This window comes from Melanotaenia boesemani, chromosome 1 (assembly GCF_017639745.1).
Source record: "Melanotaenia boesemani isolate fMelBoe1 chromosome 1, fMelBoe1.pri, whole genome shotgun sequence".
Taxonomy (NCBI): domain Eukaryota; kingdom Metazoa; phylum Chordata; class Actinopteri; order Atheriniformes; family Melanotaeniidae; genus Melanotaenia; species Melanotaenia boesemani.
The window spans coordinates 33,380,729-33,396,457 of record NC_055682.1 but is presented as its reverse complement, the minus strand read 5'-3'; the positions used below and the strand labels follow the sequence as shown (position 1 = coordinate 33,396,457).

At 39.5% G+C, this 15,729-nt stretch overlaps 1 protein-coding gene across 1 annotated transcript; it reads left to right on the top strand.

Annotated features, from left to right (window-relative positions):
• Window positions 1-736: 736 nt before the first annotated feature.
• On the top strand, window positions 737-14,387 carry LOC121632624 (synaptotagmin-5). Its single transcript, XM_041974311.1, has 5 exons — window positions 737-1,198; window positions 3,645-4,648; window positions 10,163-10,334; window positions 12,656-12,822; window positions 12,922-14,387. The coding sequence occupies exons 1-5, from the start codon at window positions 1,177-1,179 to the stop codon at window positions 13,075-13,077; spliced, it is 1,521 nt and encodes a 506-aa protein (XP_041830245.1). The 5' UTR covers window positions 737-1,176; the 3' UTR covers window positions 13,078-14,387.
• The last annotated feature ends 1,342 nt before the right edge of the window (window positions 14,388-15,729 follow it).

Sequence of the window (15,729 nt, the reverse complement as noted above, 5' to 3'; positions counted from 1 at the left end):
CATGGCTCCAACTCTTCTTCTAGTTCTATCCATCCTCTCCATATTGATCTTTTTGTCTGTCTGTCTGTCTATTTATAAATTTTATTTAAAAGCACCTCAAGGAGACTTTACAACATTAAAAAATAAAACAATAAAGAATAAAATCAACATGCAACATTACATAAAGAAAGCAAAAAAAAAAAAAAAAAAAAAAAAAAGAAATGGATGAATGGACTGTTTTTGCCATTAAGTGGTTAGAGTGAATAGGAAGTCTTGATTTTGAGTCTGGATTTGAAGATGGCAAGAGAGTGCCAGATGTCTGGTGGCAGAGAGTTTCAGAGCTGGTAGCAGAGCTCTGGCTCCCCTGTCTGCCTCAGCACCATGAACAGCAGCTCACAGTGCTGAGGCAGGGGAACACCAGGCAAGTGGGAGGTGTTTGAATAGAATTTGATGGCGCACCGTGAGCCTGAGTTGCTGTAAGATGGGGGTGACAGGGTAATATAAGGAGGGTTTTAGTGATGATGTGAGCAGCTGAGTTCTGAACCAGAAACATCATCTCCATCCAGAAGAGTGCAGTCCTAAAAACAGCTAAGATAGTTGCGTATTGCAGTGGTTGTTCACTGCCAGTGAACTCAGTCCAGTTTTATGTATTTAGGGAATATCTCAGTAACTCTGTACAGAGGTAAAAATGCCATATAATTTGTAATTTGATTGCTAATGCCACTCAAACTGAAAATCAGCAGACTAAAATAAACAAGTGCATCACTGACATTTGCTGTTGGTCCTTTTGCACAGCAAAAATTGACAGAAGTATTTCAGTTTTCATGTCTGTTTTTTTTTCTAAGCAGACATCTGGAGGTAAACAATGACACCATTTGGCTTTTTAAATGCGGAGATAATGTGCCAAGTGCAAAATTTTGTTTAAAGACGGCCAGTTTTGTAATTTAGCTGTGATTAAAATGAACACTAAGGACATGTTAGATTTATCGCTGCAATGAGATGCCAGCGAACGGAAGAAAAGAGCTGATCGGACAGCTTTTCAAAAGAAGGCGGGACATTTTATCCCTCCGACGCACAGCGAGGGACTGTAAAATAAAAAGTCGATCAGCGTATGAAGCTGGTGGCTGGGAAGCATCAGATCTGCACGCACTAACGATGGAGCGCACACACTGACGCAATCTACAGCGCACCAGGAAGATGTCGCAGTACACTCTGGGAGGTATGCTTTCTTTTTCTGTTTTTAAACATATCTATATTTAACTGCACAAATTTTATTAAAGCGAGAAAGGGAGAAATATCCGGCTACTACCTCCTTCTAATAAACTGACCTCGAATAAAGAGAAAACGAGATAAAGAGAGTTTTATTCTTAAGTTGTAGAAATGCTGCAAGTCACAGACAAGGTGTAGCTACTCCATATGTTGGATGACGTTTGAAGATGTTTGAATGAGTCTTAAAAGTTTTGTTACTTTGGAAAAAAATAATAAGGTAATTGTGATGATTATGATTATGATTAAGAGCCATAGGAATCTTCAACTCTTTTACCTGCTACCAAACATTTGTCTTTAGCCTACTTTATGCATGATGAAGTCAGAAAATATTAAAACCCTCATGACTGAAATATCTGCATTATAAATGCTATACTGTTCACTGCTCAGTTTTCACCATTACATAATTTATTTATTCATAATTATATTTAGAGACCGATTCCTCAAGGTGATCCCATCAGCCTTTATTTTTCAAGATTATTTTCCAGCATCACTGATGCAGCAGTGACTCACTGCTCCTCTGCACCTTCATCTGTTAATGGAGGCTGTGTGAGGAACCGCCTGCTGCAGGACAGGCACTCCGACTGTCTGGAAATGGGTCTGCATTTACAGTTAACCCTCACTTATTTCAATAGTGATCTCATCTTCATGGATTCTTTTGGATTTAAGATGTAGATTTAAGCTCTTTTATCAGGTTGTCCTGATACTTACATGGGAAGGACACCAAATCTTCGAGAGGATGAGGTGCACCTAAACTTAATACTAATTTTTTTTTTTTCAGTGTCTAACTTTGCATTTCATTAACGTAATTAGAAGCACTCAGAGTGCAGACCTCCACCAAGCCCCAGGATCACTGAGAAAAACCCCAAAAGACCCGACAGCCTACCCAGTACCCCCTATATTTTTAATATTCTGGATCACCAGATCCAGAATATTAACATGATCAGGTTAAAAAAAAAAAAAAAATCAGACTATAAGATCATATCAGCAACATAATGCCATCTTGTATTTTTTTTCCATTGATTCTGGGCATTATCTTTTGCATTAGAAGCGTTAATGGCTAAATGATCTCTACGTCCCAGTAAAGAATTCTTTAAAAAAATACTGGATCCAGACGGTGAACTGGATCACCCCAAAATGTAATCACCTGTTCCTTATTCCTTTATTCCTGAAAATTCAATCCAAATCTGTCCATAAATTTTTTGAGTTATGTTGCTCAGACAGACAGACAAACCAACACTGTGCAGAGCTGCTGTGTTTTCTAATGTTTTGGACATCGCTGCACTGAATCCTCCAGAAGCTGCACTCATGCATTCATATTGAGCCAATATCAGCTGACATCCAGAGCTACTTTAACATTATATGGTGCTTTTTTGTTTTTACCCCACTCAAATAGTTGATAAAAAATATGAATACATTTTAAAAAATAATTTCTAATTGAAGTACAAGTCCGAAGTAATCGCACATGTTAATCATTTATTTATTTATTGAAACTGTGCCTACTTCTTAATGATGGCAAAAGGAAATAAATGCCACATTTATAATTTTTTTAATGCTGCATTGCCAGGGTGTCAAAATGCTCCCATGGAGGTTCTAGTGTTAAAAAAACAATGCCTGCATCCAGGTGGTGATCCGGATCACCAACAAAATCTAATCACTTATTCTTTATTCTGTTTTGTAGAGCTCCTGAAAATGTAATCAAAATCCATCAATTACTTTTTGAGTTATGTTGCTAATAGACAGATAGACGCTGCTGAAAAAAAACAAGCCTCTGCCTTGGAGGAGGTAACAGTGATCGTTGGGTGAAGCTTTCCTACTTTATTCTCACAACTATTCAACAGCATGTGATGAGTCATGCAGATTCAGCCCCACTCTGCCACAATGAATGACCTTCAGTTTCTGTTCATTCTGACAATCAGTTTATGACTTCATGTTCAAAAATAAGTTGATACAGAATGCAAAGGTCAGCTTCAGGGAATTTGAATGACATAAAGCAAAAGACAGAAGTGCACTATAATATTTACATTTAACTTTATTCTGCAGAGCTGAATTCAAAATCAGAAAATTGCTGGAAGGATAAACACGCACAATTTGATTGCCAGTGCAATGACACCAATGCTTTGTACGTGCACTGCTTTCCTTTGTGATCAAAGCAGCAACTACAACAATATCATTTATACAATTATTGTAACATTTCCTCTTTAATCTCATCATGGGTACAGAATGTCGACACAAGATAAGGATTTACTGCAGGGTCTTTTCCAATAGATTTAGTTTATTTGTTTTTTTTTTAAAGCTGATCTGATTTGTCTCTGTGTAATAATCTTTCTTTGTTAATTCTTGTATCTCCTCTCCGTTTGTCATAAATTCAACTAACTGTTTACTGTTTTATCTTCTAGTCCATCTGCAGATCCTACTAGCTGTGGGTCTGGCTGTGTTCTGCTACTGTCTGGTTCTTGGCTGCATCCTTTGCTGTCGCAGAAAGAAGAACATTTCATCTGAAGACAAGGAAGCTGTTTTCTTGTCACCTCATCCGGCTGAGAGTGTGACGATGACATTAACTCATTCTCCTTGTATGCAGCCTGTGAAACAGCAGTATGAAGAGCTGGATGGGGATGTAATGGAGTGTCCTTCCTCTAAAAGCAGCTCTTCCCTCTCTGAAGATGACCTCACTGCTTTGCCCTTTGACCTGAGCCCAACCAGGTCAGCTGAGCTGGTGCAGTCTCCTCGGTCTTCCTTCCCGATGCGGCGCCTCAGCACTCCTGCTGTTCCCTGCTCACCCAGTAAAGCACCAAGTCATGGCAGAGCCTCTTTGCCCTCCATCACTAGGCTGAGCTTTGTGTCCAAATCCCGCCGTGTGATGGGTCGCCGCAGCACTGTAAGTGGTGAAAGTTTTGCTTACAGTGAGAGCAGCCACCTGACTTCTGGCACTGCCAGAGCTCCCACCCAGCAAGGGGAGCCTTGTCCATTACAGTATGGCTTGAACTCTCTGTCCATCTCTTCCAAGCCAGCTCCTCTCCTGCACTTCTCCCTGCTTTTCTCCTCTACCTGTGGCACCCTGATGGTCAACATCCTGGGACTCTCTGGGGACAGCAGGAGGCGCAGCGGGGTGTTCGTCCGGGCCAGCCTTCCACCTCTTTGCCCCTCCCCTCGTCACACAACCTCACGGCGGCGCAGCCTCAGCCCAGATCTCCACAACCAGAGCTTTGTGCTGCAGGTGGGAACTGTGGAAGAGCTGCACACCTGCACCTTGAGGCTGGTTGTCTACAGCAGGGACTTCTCAGGCCTAAGAGAAGCTGTGCTTGGGGTCGTAGAGCTCCCCTGTGAGCAGATTGACTGGGAGCCTGACACCACCACCACCTACACCAGGCAGCTGAGTCCAACTAAAAGAAAGCTGAAAAAGGTACATGATGATCATTTTTGGATGCATAAAATGTAGAGTAAGAAATCACAAGTGAAAAGCACAGCAGATTGCTCATTAAAGTTCCTCTGAGGCTCAGATGAGTCAGACTTCATTGGTTAACATCTGGAGCTGAGGTGAAGTGGTGCAGAGGAATATAGTAAACATGTCTGCAGAGTCTAGTAAGTTTTTTTTTTTTTTAAATAAGCGTTTGCTAATTCACATCACCTTATTTGTTAAACACAGCACTTGTTGCCTCACCACACAGCCTGAAAAATGTAATGTGTCTAATCAAACAGGTGTGTTAACTTTATTTAGGCTTTAACACTGAAATGCTCAAACAAAGACAATCATGTTCTCAGACATTCACACTAATCTAATAAAATCCTGATTTTATAACATGAATATCATCAACAATGAATCTGGATTTATATTTTCCCACAGAAAATGTTATAAGTGGCAGAATATAAGTTTTTTCCCCACCTTCCACAGTGTCATAGTATTGGACATACTTGGTTAAATAACTTGTTTTCTCTGTCCAGCATTTATACTGAGACTAGGACAGTGGTCACACTCAACATGGAGGTCAAATGCTTGATGAAGTCAAACTGTAGCAATAAAGATTATATTGCATTTCTACTTTTATATCATCCTAAATGTTAAATATTGGAATTTTTAATTATGAGAAAAGTCATTTGCTTGTTGTCTATTGATCAAAATGCTGCAGTGTTTTTAGGTAGAAGTGGAAAATTGATAGACTTCTTATATCTGCAGAGTAGATATGAAACTATGGCTCAGGAGTAAACAGTGACTATTTCTAAGAAGGGTAAATAAACAGTCCAGTTAAATGTGCCTGTAACAGGATTTTAAGCTTTCTTTGGCCCAAAAGAAAATTATTCCATATAAGTTAGAAATTAACATTAATTTCAATCAGACTCAAATAGGAAACTACTAAGAAAAAGTGGATAAAAGCTGAGAACATTCACATAAAAATGTTTTCATGAAACATTTAGTGTTATTACTAAAACTGTGTAGGCAGACATTAGCACATGCTGAGAATGCATGTGTGTGTGTAGTCTAAAGCATGTATGAGGCTCCCCTACTGTCACTGTGCATTCTTTCTTTGTAAACACCAGTTGGAGAGTAGGAAAAGGCATACACATCTTTTATTTATCTTTGAACTTGTGTGGACTGAGTGACGTGTGTGCGTGTGCTCATTTCTGTGTTGTGATTATAATTTGAGTTTTTTAAGCCAAATACTTTTTGTACTTCTTGGTTTCAGTGAATGTATTACATAAATGTAAAAAAAACAAAACTTTTCAAAGTCTTTTCCCTCATTTGAGCTACTGTATAGGAAAAGTATGCACAAGGTCTTATAAAAACACATGTTTTATCCATGAGGGAATCTAACGTCTAATCAGCTCTCCCATTAGCCAGTTTTCCACTGTTGTTAGTCATGGTGACTTTCTTGTTAGTGACCGCAGAGCAAACAGGCAGTGCGGCAAATTGGCCGAGCGCCCACGCTTTGCCCTCTTTGGCTTTGTTATTGATGCCAGAAGGCATCAATAACAAAGCTGTTTGAGGGAGGTTGGTCTGATGTTTCTTGGACTTTCAGTTAGTCACTAGATATGCTGTTTTTTGTTGGGGAAGCCAACTTCCTGTCTTTCTTTTATGCCAATGTATGGATCATTGTTTTCTTTTTTAGCCCACGACTCACCGTCATCTTCCACATTCTCTTTAACAGCAGCTGCTTGCTGTGATTATGTGTGGATGTGGAGCAGGAGGCTGCTGGAAATAAAGGCTTCTCAGCAATCTGAGTAATTAGGAAAAAAACATGTACATGGAAAGGCTGGCAGAATAACTCCAAATCTTAATTCAGGCATCTTCTGAGTTTGAAGAAAGATGGCAAGTTCAGCTGTAATCACTGTAATGTGATTATCTGTGGTAAAAAGTGACATTTACTTGGAATAGGAGACTTGGCAAGGCAGGAATTTATAGCAAAAGTGTTGATCAAAAGAGGAGGATCAGCATTTTTTTTTATTACTGTATATGCATGCTCTTTATTTTAAATCACAAGACATATATCATTCCCGGCAAAATCTCACTTATTTTTCTAAAACTATCAGAGAGGACCATCGGCAGTATAAATGATGGATGAAGCCATCTGCTGTTGAATGTAAAGGCGCTACAGAGGAACGTTTAAAGATCCATTGCCACCATCAATGACTGCTAAGCACAGACTCAAAATCATCCCTGACTCCCATTTAAAAGAAATGCCAACTTCTCAGTAATTAAGTTGTTTATGGATTCACTCCCCCTAATCATCATGCTGGTGGTTCTTATGTACATACCCTGCCTGTCAAAAAAGGCACCTCCTGGATTTTACTAAGCAAATAGATAGGAGTTTCCTATTGGATAATTACTACATGGATCATCATGTTCTGGATGAAAAACGAGCAGCTTCTCATTTCTTAAACAACCATGCCGGAAGACACATCCTGTGGTTTTAGAAAAAGATGCTAATCTGTTTCAGAAGGGTCAAATTATTGGCATCAAGCAGAGAAAACATCTAAGGATATGCTTGAACTAATAAAAGTGGGTTAAGAACTGCCCTCCGTATTATTAAAAACTGGAAGGATAGTAGTCTTTCAGAAAGCAGTGGCCGAAAAAAATCCTGAATGATGGTGATCTGCGATCACTTGAACGTTTAGTGAAATCAAATTGCAAAATAACAACAGCAGAACTATGGGCTATGTTTAATAGTAAAAGTAATAACACTTCTGCATGCCCAATGTGAAGGGTACTCAAGGGAGCCTGAACAGCTGAGTAGCCATAAGAAAACCACTTATCAGTGAGGATAATCGCAGGAAAAAATAAAACATTGGACTCTGGAGCAATGGAAGAAGGTCATGTGGTCTGATGAGTCCAGATTGTTCTAGAGTGATGGGAGTTTCAGAGTAAGAAGAGATGAAGTGATGCAGCCATCATGAGTGCCTACTGTACAAGCCAAATTCCAAGATGACAAAGGCCAGATTTATCAGGCTCAAACTGTGAAAGAGTGGTTCAGAGAGCATGAGACATCATTGTCACACTTGGATTGGCCATCAGAGTCCAGACATGAAGTCTTTGGCATGTGCTGGAGAAGGCTGTGCTCAGTGGTTGGACTCTCCCAGCATCAATACAAGATCCTGGAGAAAACTAATGCAACACTTGACAGAAATAAATGTTACGACATTGGAGAAGTTTATCAAAAATGGTCACAAAGAATGTGTGTTGTATCAAACTAAAAGTTTTCCAATGAAATGTTAGAGGCAGTTTAATTTCATAATCTAATAAAATACAATAATAACTGGACCTCACTGGATTACAAAAAACTAATTAGATTTATATTTAACTCCTTTGTTTAAGCCACTGATGGCATATTCATTAAAAAAGGATAATTTAAACTTACAGATTTAAAATGATTTATAAAGTGTTAAAGCAAACCAGGACCTGGAATGAATCTAGGACAAATAACAGGAATACAAAAGTCCCGCGACTGTTTTCTGAATCTCATTCTGAAAAGATTTTCGATCATTGCCACCCAGCCTTGTAGTGTATGTCTTCTTTCCTGCCTGCTCTCATACAATAGCCTATTTTAAACAATGTAGGCATCCTCACCCACTTTTCATTTAATGTAATGAACATGTTCTCAACAGAAGAAGTTGTTCAGAAGTAAGACTTACCTAGTAAGTCCTGGTTTGAACTTCTTGTCAGCTTCCATTCTTGATTCTATCATTCTGATTAAAGCTACCTACATAACGTAGTCAGCGTCAGTGCCCACTCCCATGCAGCAACTTTAAAACTACAATTAATAGTCTGTGGAGTCCAGTCTCTGGTTTGGGAGCTGATTTAATAGGTAGTAGATTGACAATGGTTAACAATAGCTATAGCGATAGTAATAAACTTTTAAGAATATCTAGAAGGGAGTGGTAACTAATGACACTAATTCAGTTTTAAAAACAGCACCAAAGCAATTCGCCTGTCAATTATTATCAATTTTAAATGTTTTGTTGCCTCTAATATAAATAATGTTTTGCCGGTCTCTATGGCCAATAGATATTCACCTTTCATACTGGATTGTTTTGCTCAATTTCTAAACTTGTAATGTTTGCTTCATTGTGGTATATTTTAGGTTTAGAGATGATAAAAATGCATCAATGTCCTGATTTTCTTCCTCTGACAAAGTCACACAAGGCTCTAGAGTTTGGAGTTTATTATTCATTACCAGCAGTCATTTCACATTAGAGTCCCCCCACCAGGGTGCATGAAAACTGCAACACAAACTCAGCGCTTATTTATCGCTTTGCCTCGAGTTACTGAGTTTGTGACTGACTTTTGTGCATATTAACAAAATCATTTGGAAGAATGAGTCAGAAGACTACACTACACAGCACTGGTGTACGAACTACTAGAGTAAAAATGAGTTCTAGCAGTCACTGGGTCACAAATAAAGAAGTTTGCAACTGGGTAAAAGGAAAAACCTGTTTTTATCCAGAACATCAGTTTTCTCAGAGTTTCTTCATCAGCGTTGGCAGTTTAACTTCAGTCGTCACATCTGTTGGTTTTACGACTGAATTTTCACCATGGAGACAGTTGGTGAGATGATGCTGCGTCTGCATTATAATCCAGAATAACATATTAACGTACATTACATGCTGCATTTACTAACCCTTGGACATATGACGTTTACCCAAGGGAAGGTCAGTTAACACTAAGTATTTGTAAGCATTGACTCTTTCAAAAGACTGAGGGTTGAGGAACTGGAAGTTCACCTACTCTCCAGATGACTCTCCAGATCAAGACTCATGTTAAACATTTACATTCACGCTTAGGGAAGAACTTCCATTGGCAGAATAACTTCTGTCCTTTTTAAAACGTGTTATGAGTTGTATAAGTTGGAGTGACGGGCTCTGAGGTGAAGCGTTAGTGACCAGGGAAGTGAAATGAGACGTACAAATTTGTCTTCACACTCAGCTTCAACAAATCGCTGGCAGGCTAACAGTTGACAGCAGAGGCTGACTCACTGGGACCTGTCACAGTCTGAGAGCTAATGAGAGGTGACATGACATCAGATGGAAACTACCATGAGACTAACACATCAGCTGTTGTTTTTATCCAAAGTGACTTCGTGCATAAATGTCAATTACTTAAGGGTGTGTGGTCAAGAGAAATCCAGAACCCTGACAGCTACACATACAGATAATCAATATCCATGATTAGCTTTAAGTGACTGAAAATGTGATACAGATGTAGGAGAACTCCTCAGTCTCCTTTAGACTGAAACTATAAACCTTCTTTACTGGATAGGTAGTGAGCAAATCCTCTTAACAGGGAACGATTCAGAATTTATAAGAATCAGATGTTTCTTCATGGTTTCTTTCCTAGCTGGACATCTGCAGAATAAAACATTTTCATTCTAGCAAAGTATCTCACGTTTTCTTTATTCCCCTGTTTTCTCCCTGTCCCTGCCTTTAGAGTCTGAGTTCTCAAGAGGCGCTGGGGCGCAGGAAGAGTTCAGTTTGTGCACCACGGCCTTTGGGACAACTCTTCATCCTGCTGCAGTACCAGGCGCTGGCCCAGCGCATCAAAGTGATGGTCCGAAAGGCTGAGAATCTGGCCAAGCTCACACGAATCCCAGGAGCTCCAGGTGAGGATCAGCCTCACGCCTAAACTGTGAAAACAAAAACAAAGTGTTTGTCAGTGTCTTTCTTAATAGGTGTTTACACATGTACACTGTTAAGATAAATACGGGGAAATGCCAAGAAGATTATGGAAATAAACTGAAAATCAACATGTCTGATGTAAAATAAAATACCTGTAACTTTGAAAATACATATAAGTTCATTTATTTAAAAGAAAATATAATTTAGTTTCACACAATAAAGACTGTTATAATACATTTTCAAATATATCATCATTTCACTGCACTCAAAAAAAAAAAAAAAAAAAGTTAAACTGAAAATTTCAAGTTTAAAACGTTTAATATTCCCAAATTCCAAACTGGGATCAGTAAAGCATATTTTTTAATAAAAGCCTTTATTTGTGATATTTTATTACATACATACAAACTAAATACAAGAATCTTCCATAAAATTATACAGTGAAACTAATTAACAACAGAAATCTTCTGTCATTTTTAGGTTCCTTGTTTGTATTTTTGCAGTTTTCACTGTATTTATAGGTAATTTAATTTGCATTATTCATAGTAATGTCTTTCATTAAACATTAAAAAGCCAAAAAAAAAAAAAAAAAAAAAGATTCCACCTAAAAATAATATTATCAACTGCATTTTTATTATGTAATTTTACCGATTTTTCTTTTTTCTTGCCTGTTGTTCCACAGTAATATTCTGGCATCCCAGGCGCCAGATTATTACAGATTTTTTATGGTTTACCTTATCAAGCTGGGACTGACATGTCTTGTTCCATCGCGTGTTAGAGTACAGTGGTGATACGCCGATGAAAGACCTCTGAGCTGTCAAAAGAGGGAGCCACAGAGGTTAAACCACCCACATGGTGTGTGCTTACACACATCATGCCGGCATCGTATTACTCACCACTATAACCAGAGATGCTGTCATCACTCAGCTGAATCTGTACTGGTGGCTTGATGTGTGTAAGGACACACTGACGCACATTTTCAGGTTATTAAACAAATTATTTGTGCTTCCTCTTAATGACATATTCAATTTTTCATCATCATTTTTTCTATGTAAACCACGTACATTTTACTGTCAAAGGGTTAACACTTTGCTCAAGGGCACCTCAGCCATCACTAAGAATGGAGCTGGACAGCCAACATTATCCTGACAGCTGGAGAAGCAAACAAGTGACTTCCATGTCTCAAGTTGCATTTCCTGCCTCTAAGCCAAGACTGTCCCGCAATTCTACTGCAGACAAATCTTTCTTGACCAGCTTCATGACCTGAAGCAGTGAATTCCCAAGCCAAAGAATCAAAAGAAAAAGATTTGTGTTGAGCTGGCCCGAACTGTAGTGTCAAGTTTCACAAACTAGTTGTCACAGGTTTATGCTTTAGTAGCAGCTTTACAATATCTATTCAAGCTTTCCTCCCAATTTTAGTTATAAACATTAGGCTTAGCCTAACCTCCACATTTCTTCCTTTCTGCTACCGTCATGAATCATTGTATTATCTCGACAAAACAAACACACCCAAAGAGTCATCATTTTATCCATGCAGTAATCATGTATAGGAGCAGTGAGAAATTTCCTATTATCACTTTGTTAGGTAAGTTAAAGTAAATGCTGAATTTCCCTTGAACATAGTCTCATGTTCCCTCAGCTACAGTCAGAGAGACCAGATCCCTGATTGGCTTGTAACATAATCAGATTAGGAACTGATCAGCCCGGTGTCATTTCCCCTCCTGTCTGAACCATATCTCATTGCAGCTGATTGAAAGCCCTGCTTTGAGGATGCTGGTTAACAGAAGAGGAAGCAACAGATTGTTAGAAAAAAAAAAAGTTTGATGATTTGGTTTTCCACATTAAAGTGACAGTGTGGGTTTAATAGTCATTTATGTTTTTAATCATGAGCTTCAAGATCAAATGATCGCTGAAATCTGTGAAAACACATTCCATTTGCAGATGCATAAGTCTTCTGTGATACTGACACAGTGTTTTTCTATTTTAGTAAACCCCCGTTTATGTTCTAAATAGATTATCAAGGGAGATTATATTTTGCAAGTAGTGCTGGAAAATGTGCAAGATGTTCAGATAAATCTTTGAGAATATGAATCAGCCTGTGTGCATCATTTCCTGTGAATATAACACTGCAAGGAGTTTTCTTTTGCTCATGAGCTTCAACTGAAAATATTGATATTAATGATTCTATATCTTTGTCTAAGTTGCTGATCACTGTAGAAAGAAACAACATAATCTCATTTAACAGTTTTATCTAATTATAACATAAACAGAAAAAATCTATAGCTAATGATGTTTTTTTCCCAAATAGATCATTATGTTGTCATAAACTTGCGTCAGGATGGTAAAGTAATTGATACCAAAGAGACTAAAGGGGCCAGCGGTTCAAACCCCATCTGGAACGCTCCGTTCCTGCTTGACCTGCCACCCGGTGACATCACTCAGATGTCGCTGGATCTTGAATTCATTGTCATGCAGGTAGGAAGATTCACAAAACTTCATGTGCTGTTAAGTGTGTTAAACCGCATTCATAATGCTATGGGCATCTTTACATTAAGTCTCTTTATGTATCTACAGGGCCGTCTCTACACTAAGAGCAGTATCCTGGGTCGTGTGCTGATTGGGAGGGATGCTTCGGAGGCAGGACAGGAACACTGGAGGGAAATGTGCAGTCTGGGGCAAAGAGAAACCACTCACTGGCACACCATCCAATCAGATGCAACAAAGGACTGATTACATTGAACCACTATGTTGATGGTCCATGTGTGCAGGGCTGAAGAAGAACCACGGATCACTGCATTGAAAAATACATTAGGAAGTTGTTAGGCTGTAGCAGTTCTTTCCATATCTGCATCCCTACATTGCCTTTGTGAATATTTCTACTGTGATGCTGTAAAACTGTTTTTGTGGTTGTACTGTGTGAAATTTCTGCTTATGGTGTAGAGTTGTTTGTATTGTGCCAAGAGGCTAGAAATGGCTTGAACAAAGACAAATTAGTTATCAACCATTTAGTATGTTACCCTTCTGCCTGTGGTTTTCTGTGGTGTATAGTTGTGATAGTATTTGTCCACATTCTGTATGGTGCTTAGTGTCTTCACTGTCTTTGGCATGCCAGCTGAATTGTTTTGTTTTTTTATGTATTTGCAACTGCATCCAAATGCAGTTTTCTGCCATGAAAACTGAATATTTTGTATGACACCACCCAGGGTCTATTTATGGAGTGGAAAATGAGGGGTTTTTGGCTTGTGGTATCAGATTGTGCATCCCTATCTTCTTGATTTAATGTCACATAATAAGTTGGACTCCCCTTTGTTTTCATAGCGGTTGTGGACCAAGCTGACTGGTGCTAGCCTTGCTAATGGGACTTTTCATGTTAGCACATTGCAACATGAGGCAGGAGAATGTGGTGCACTGCTACATAAAACAACACTCAATGAGACAAAAAACAAACCCATTGTTGTTTGTTTAAATGCCAGACCCTGTCAGATCCTGAGTTTGTGGGACAACTTAAAAACGAGGTGGTTTTCCCTGGAAAACACCAAGATAAAGTTAGTAAATTTTCAGGACATCAATTAAATATATGATAAAGCTGCTTTATCCGTACATTAAACGGCAGGAACTGTTAGTAATACCCATGTTCATGTGTACTTGATCTGAGATGGATGACTTTGGTATGAACACATATGTTTTTGCAGAAATATTCTACTCTGTCTGCCTTTAAGCTCCAAAACATATATTTGACCAAGTTGATATTAAGTATGTTGATTGTGAAAATAACATGTATTTGGAAGAATTCACACATGCATAACAATATTTTTTTTTATACTAATATGTAACCTTTGCTGTTATTCTTTCACAAAAAAATGAATGTGTTGTGTTTGCTCACCATGCCTGCTGGCAAGTATACTACTGTATATATGAATGTTGTTAGTTTTAAAAGGGTATGGTTTCAGAAAATTTAAAATAAATGACCACAAAGCTTCCAAATCTGAGGATTTAACTGATTTTGGGCAATGCCTGAATAAACTGACATAACCATTAAAGCTGTTAATCATGCTTTGCTTGCAGATGCCCAAGCCACCTCATCTGGCTGCTCTCGATATGGAGGAGCAGTGAATCTGCTCTGAGCCCCTCCTGGATCACCGAGCTTATCTATAAGGGAGAGCCTGGCCACCCTGTGGAGAAAAGTAATTTTGGCTGCTTGTATTTGCGATCTCATTTTTTCTGTCACTACCCACAGCTTGTAACCGTAGGTGAGGGTAGAAGCATAGATAGAATTGGTGACAAAGGGCAGCCTTGGCAGAGTCCAACCCTCACTGGAAACAAATCTTATTTACTGCATTGCAGATCAAACTCTGGCACCGGTTGTACAGGGACTGGACAGCTTGTACAAGGGGGTCCAGCACTCCATACGCCTGGAGCACCCCCAGAGGATTCCCTGGGGGACACGGTCGAATGCTACAAAGTACATGTAGACTGGTTCAGCAAACTCCAATGCCTCCTCCTAGACCCTGAAGAGGGTGTAGAGCTGGTCCACTGTTCCACTACCAGAACGAAAACCATACTGTTCCTCCTCAAACAGACCCTCCTCTCCAGGACCCCTGAATAGACCTTACCAGGGAGGCTGAGGAGTGTGGTCCCCCTGTAGTTGGAGCACACCCTCTGGTCCTCCTTTTTGAAATGGGGACTACCACACCAGTCTGCCAGTCCAGTGGAATTGCCCCTGATATCCTCGCCATGCTGCAGAGGCATGCCAACCATGACAGCCTGGCAGCATCCAGAGTAACTCCAGTGGACCTCATCAATCCCCAGGGCCCTGCCACTGAGGAGATTTTTGACCACCTCAGCGACCTCAGCCCCAGAGATAGGACAGTCCAAGCCTGGGTCCCCTGACTCCGCTTCCTCATCGGAAGACATGACGGTGGGATTGAGGATGTCTTCGAAGTATTATATGATAATATAATTTCCGTCTCATCTTTGTTTGTGAACTAAAATGTCCATTAACTTTAGCCCAGTTTTTATTTAGTGAACTACATTTTCGTCCCGTCTTTATTAGTCCACGAAAATGCATTCTGATTTAGTCCCAGTTATTGTTTATTTATGGGGGTTTTAGTCTTGTCTAAAATTGTTTTCGTCCGGTGAAAAATGTGCGTTGATGAAAATATTTTCATTTAGTTTTTGTTAACGAAATTAACACTTGGTTCAGCCCTTCTCCAGGACAGTGGTTCCAGAGCCCAAGCCATGCATTGAGGTGAGCCCAACTATATCTAGCCGGAACCGCTCAACCTCATGCACTAACTCAGGGACCTTCCCTGCCAGGGAGGTGATGTCCACGTCCCTAGAGCTAGCTTCTGCAGCCAAGGATCAAAACGCCAGGATCCCCGC